The 5,194-nt window shown below is 38.7% G+C and overlaps 1 protein-coding gene across 2 annotated transcripts in view; it reads left to right on the top strand.

Moving 5' to 3' along the window:
* The first annotated feature begins 1,026 nt into the window (after positions 1-1,026).
* The window catches only part of bckdhb (branched chain keto acid dehydrogenase E1 subunit beta), a 57,880-nt gene continuing 53,712 nt past the window's right edge, over positions 1,027-5,194 (top strand). For both annotated transcript variants that reach the window (XM_019893067.1, XM_019893066.1), the window contains exons 1-2: positions 1,027-1,260; positions 4,279-4,356. In XM_019893067.1, coding sequence (XP_019748626.1) covers positions 1,065-1,260; positions 4,279-4,356 — 274 coding nt within the window. In that variant the 5' untranslated portion in view covers positions 1,027-1,064. The remainder of the gene's footprint in view (positions 1,261-4,278; positions 4,357-5,194) is intronic.

Here is a 5,194-nt window from a genome sequence, read left to right as displayed (position 1 = left end):
TCCTTTTATTATTTATAATTTTATCTGTGGTTTTATTGTTCTTGTTTTGATTGTAAAGTGTCCTTGAGTGTTTTGAAAGGCGCTTATAAATGTAATGTATTATTATTATTATTATTATTAATCGAACCCTGCACCTCCGCACTGTGAGATCGACGCGCTAATGGCAAAATATAATTTACAAAATACAAGACTATTAGCATACATTTGTCTCTCTCTTTACTTTTACATGTATTTATTCCAAGCAATTTAACGTAAAACAACGTGATTTATACTGGATGCGTGAAGGTACTGTATCCTTATCTCAATGCATTTAGTTATTTGGACAAACGTATGAAATGCTTATAAGTTCAGATATTTTTTTTATTTATACAAATAAAAGCGAAAAAGGTTTGCTGGAGGTCAAAATGTGTTGTGATGAACCAGAACAACAAACAGTTGATCAAAATCAGGCATATTTGTTGACATTCGCCTCGCGTTCAATACGACTTTCCACCTTCGCGAATGCAACATTAGCCCGTGGCACAGGTATGGGTCCATTTGATGCAAAAGTGATGTGCACACGCCTCCTCCTCCAGCCAATCACACCATGGTATGGTTGCGTTATTCGCCGAGCGCGCACTGGTTCACTCTTCCCGTTCGGAAATTCAGGGTGTTGCTCAAATTTACTGTTTGGTTATTCAGAGTGCATCAAAAAGGAGTGAAACTCGACGCTCCGACCGAGGAATACGGTGCGCCCTTTGGAAATACGTGGGGGCGGAGCGCAATCCTCCTGCCTAACACACCTACTCTCGGAATGGTGCGCAGGCGTATAAATTGATCTGAGATCCAGATTCGTGTAAAACGAAGAGGGTTCACTCCTTGAACCATGATTCAATTGAAGAAATTGACATAAATGCATGAACATTTGTATTTATTAAAAGCTGAAATTTAATAAACATAATGAAATGTTACATATAAGTTATTGTATCAGGTAAGTTGTATAGCATGCAGGTTTTTTGTATAAGGAGCACGTTTATACACGATCTTTGTAGTTTGGTTCAATTGCCCCGGCGGTCACAACAGTCATGGCGGCTGCGGCACGGCTTTTTCTTCGAGGTGCACACACGAAACTTTCTATCTCCAGTGTATCGACCGTACCGCAGAGACATTTTGGACCCGCGTTGCTGAAACTGTCACCGAGCTGCGACCCTCATACCCAAACACAGTGTAGACATGCAGCACACTTTACCTTCCAGCCCGACCTCGTCCCGACACAATATGGTAAGGTGCTAGCTTAGCTTTTCCCACTTGACCTCATAGCACGAACGATCGATAAATTGAACTACGAAAACCGAATTAAATTACTTGTCTCTGTAATGTAAGTATTGCAAAATATCAGTTTGCTTAGAAAAAAACAAATCCGAGGTTAACTTACTGTTTGATTTAAATATTGAAGCTTTATTTTGTTACAACTTGTTTATGCAGTATCTTCTATCGGAAATTTGCAATTTGACATCTGATGATAAGGATATTTGCCGCCTTTAGATCAGGGGTACCCAACCTTTTTTGCCCCACGGACCGGTTTATGTCAGACAATATTTTCACGGACCGGCATTTAAGGTGTGGCGGATAAATACTACAAAATAATATGGTAAGAGCTGCATGAACACTGTGGTGTTTTCGAGAGTAATAATAAACACGAGGAGCGTTTAATCTGACCGCAACACTCTGATCGCTATGGTAATGTTTAATGCCTTCAAAATACGATCCAACGCAAATTCAAAGTGCATGAAAATGTCAACTCACCACAATGCTGAATCAGTGCGAGCCCCGAGCTTGATTTTCTGCAACAGGGAGGTCCCATCTTGGGGTAATAGGAGACAATGACACCTGAAGTGTGTGCTTTATGTCGAGTCTACTTCGTAATTTTGTTTTAGTCGCCGTTGCTACACAAAACCCCCGCCTCACACACACAGGTAGCATGTCGGAAATAGCAACAGTGTCATTGTGGCGATCTCAGAGTATTCAGCCATAACTTTAATTCAGAACACCGGCAGAGTTGTTGTCTCGAACGCACTTTTAAGGCCGCCATCATTTGCAATCTCCAGCAGTTTATTTTACTCATTTAGCAAGCTCCGGCGATTTGTTTTTAGCGTAATCAGTCACGTGACGGAGAAGCGTGGTTTGACGCGCCTCAAGAGTGACACAAACGGATGCAACGGAGAATCGGGTAATTTTTCAAAATAAAATATCTTTCGTATTCCAAAATAAATACAACGAAATTAATGTAAGTTCTTATTGTGCGGCCCGGTACCAAATGCCCGGCGGTTGGGGACCCCTGCTTTAGATGATTTCTGATCAATAGGAATAAAAAGGAGTTCAAGTGAGAATGAAAATAATTATAGTGCCACTAAGTGTTAGTAATGCACTCAACTATGACACGACTGCTACATCTGTATGCAATCTTGTAAATCAAATTCAAAACTAGTTTCCATTCCGTACCCTACGCGTGGAGTACTCTAAAGTAATAACAATGAATTGTCTGGAATGACTGGTCTGGTTACGTGTCAGTCACTGTACTGAACTGCTTGTTTTGTACCGAGTGTCCACAACTGATCATTGCATGGCACGATTATACTGAATTGTAAATCTTATTGGGAAACAATTTATTTAATTGAATCAAAAGTCAATTTATAGAGATTGGTCAGGCTACACGCGATGAGAAATCACATAAAACTAAAATGGTGCAAAACAGTTTAATCTGAGCTCTACACAGTTCTCAATCTGTGCATTCTTTCATAAATTATCTTCAAACATGTCTAATGTATTTAGTTTCAAATCCTTCAGTTTACAGGGTCTTTAGGTATACTTGTGTGTCTTTGGACACATTGTCATTTACACACATGTAGCTATCCAAAACTTGAATGAGTTGCAACTTCTGCTATCAGTCACCATGACATCACTGCCCTTACACGAGACACATGAACTGGACCACCTGAATAACAAATATATACAAATGAAAAAAAAAAAAAAAGTAAAAAATTCCTAAGGTACCTCATTATAGAGATGAACATACACTATTTTTCCTCGCAATGAATGACGTTTGGGGGTTTTCCTGCAGGCTGTCTGTGTATTGTTGGCATTGAGACAAGTCCCAGTCTGACCAAACCAAAACACACAGTGATAGAAAACTTTTTTTCAGTTCAGGCCTTCCTCGTACGCTACAGGCGGCCATCGGCCACCTTGGTCGACTGTGTTGTGCGAAGTAAAGTGTGGCTTATGGTCATACCACTACCGTATTTTTCAGGACTAGAATTTGCATCTTTTTTTTCATAGTTTGGCTGGTCCTGCAATTTATAATGAGATGAGACTTGTCTGTATTAAAATTAGAGCTTAGACTGGGACCCAAAGTCCCTGTTCCCTAATCGTGGTGACTCTCTACTGGCTCTGGCAAATGCTTTTGGTGCATTGCCACCAGAGGGCAGAAGGTAGCACTAATGCATCAAAAGTAGTTGCAAACTGCCAAAATAACTACAAGAGGAAATGGAAGAAGGAGAAGCAGAACAAGAAAAAGTAATAGTAGTAGTAGTAGTAGTAGTCATCATGCCCCACCTTTTGCATGCAAAAAAAAAGTTGTTGCCAAAGTATTTGTCAACTGCCAAAAGAAAATAGAAAGAATTAGAAGAAGCAGTAGTAGTCATGGCAGCTTATGTGTAGTATACTGCTAGTTTAGCATGCTCTTCCTTACGCCACAACAAGGATTTACACGGCCAAATGACGCAATAAACCACCATTATTATACCTTTGGCCACAATGCGACTCAGATTTCTAGTTAAGGTAGGCCATTTTAAACTAAAAAGACAAACATTTCCATTGTCGGAAGCGGAAGTTTAGTCTCACACAAGCTTTTTTGCTTTCGTCAACACGGGGTGCGTTCAGAAATTCATTCTGACGCACTAACGGCACTGTGTGTGTGTTCGGCGAGACAGAGCATACTCTCCTCCCATTCATTTCCAAATGCAGCCTATGTTATAAACCAGTCACAAGGTCGAGCTTGAAGTATTTCCATATGAAGCACTGGGCTCCGGCATTCCTTTTTCGGGGAACTCTGAATAACCAATTGGCACATTTGAACAACGCTCTGAATTTCCGACCAGTTGGAGTGAAATCTGGCAGATGTTATTTAAGTCTTCCAACTTTTGATCCGACGTAATCACCAGTAACATATTGCTTATGCAAGTACTGCATTAGTATTAAGTATTTTTTGTCCTGTTTATTTGTATTTGTACTTTATTATAGGGCCAACCCAGAAGATGAATTTGTTCCAGTCCATTACAAGTGCCTTGGACAACACTCTTTCCAGTGACCCTACAGCAGGTATTTTGTTAAAACAAGATGTTGTATTCATTCGTTTTCATACATCAGGGGTGCCCAAACTTTTTTGACCGAAGATCTACTTTTCGATCAACTAAAGCCAAACAAGAAAGATAGTGTGTTTCAGGTAACATGAAATTTAAGCATAGGGTCGGTAGGTAGGACAAAGTTTTGTTTTTTTAAAAAAATATTTTTTTTTCATCCAAAATTTAAACAAAATAACCATAAAACATAAAACATTCTGACTGTTTCAGAACTCAAAACCTGTTAGTATCGCTTTGGCACACGAGACACAACTTGCTGGTAACAAGTAGAATTATTTCAGCTTTGCCTAGACCAGTGGTTCTCAATTATTTTCTGTCATGCCCCCCCCTAAGAAGAAGAAAACATCTCGCGGCCCCCCTCGTGACTATAAATACCTGTAGTATCATTTGTCTATAAAATTTTTGTAAGTACACCTCTGCATCACACTGTACCCTTATTAAGGTATAAGAGAATAAAAAAAGAAATATGGACCAACTTACAACAAAGAATAGCTTTATTAACTGTAACAGAAAGGAGTTCAAGTGCATCTGAAATTCAAAAGTAAAATTAAATCCTTAATTTAACTATAAATATTTTTTGACGGACCAGGTCAAACCATACGATACTGAAAAATAAAATTACCGGTAGATAAAATCAATAAATAACAATGCATTCAAACTGATCACCAACATTAACTCAGGAGCACGATCTTAAAAAAAACTTTAACCTGCAAAACAAAAATATATAAAATAATTTGTGCATTTTTTTTTTTTTTTTTTTTTTTTAAAAAATGATTGCTGGTTTAAATCATAAAAAA

Source organism: Hippocampus comes, unplaced genomic scaffold, assembly GCF_001891065.2.
Source record: "Hippocampus comes isolate QL1 unplaced genomic scaffold, H_comes_QL1_v1.1 scaffold94, whole genome shotgun sequence".
Taxonomy (NCBI): Eukaryota; Metazoa; Chordata; class Actinopteri; order Syngnathiformes; family Syngnathidae; genus Hippocampus; species Hippocampus comes.
This window is presented reverse-complemented; position numbering and strand designations above follow the sequence as displayed.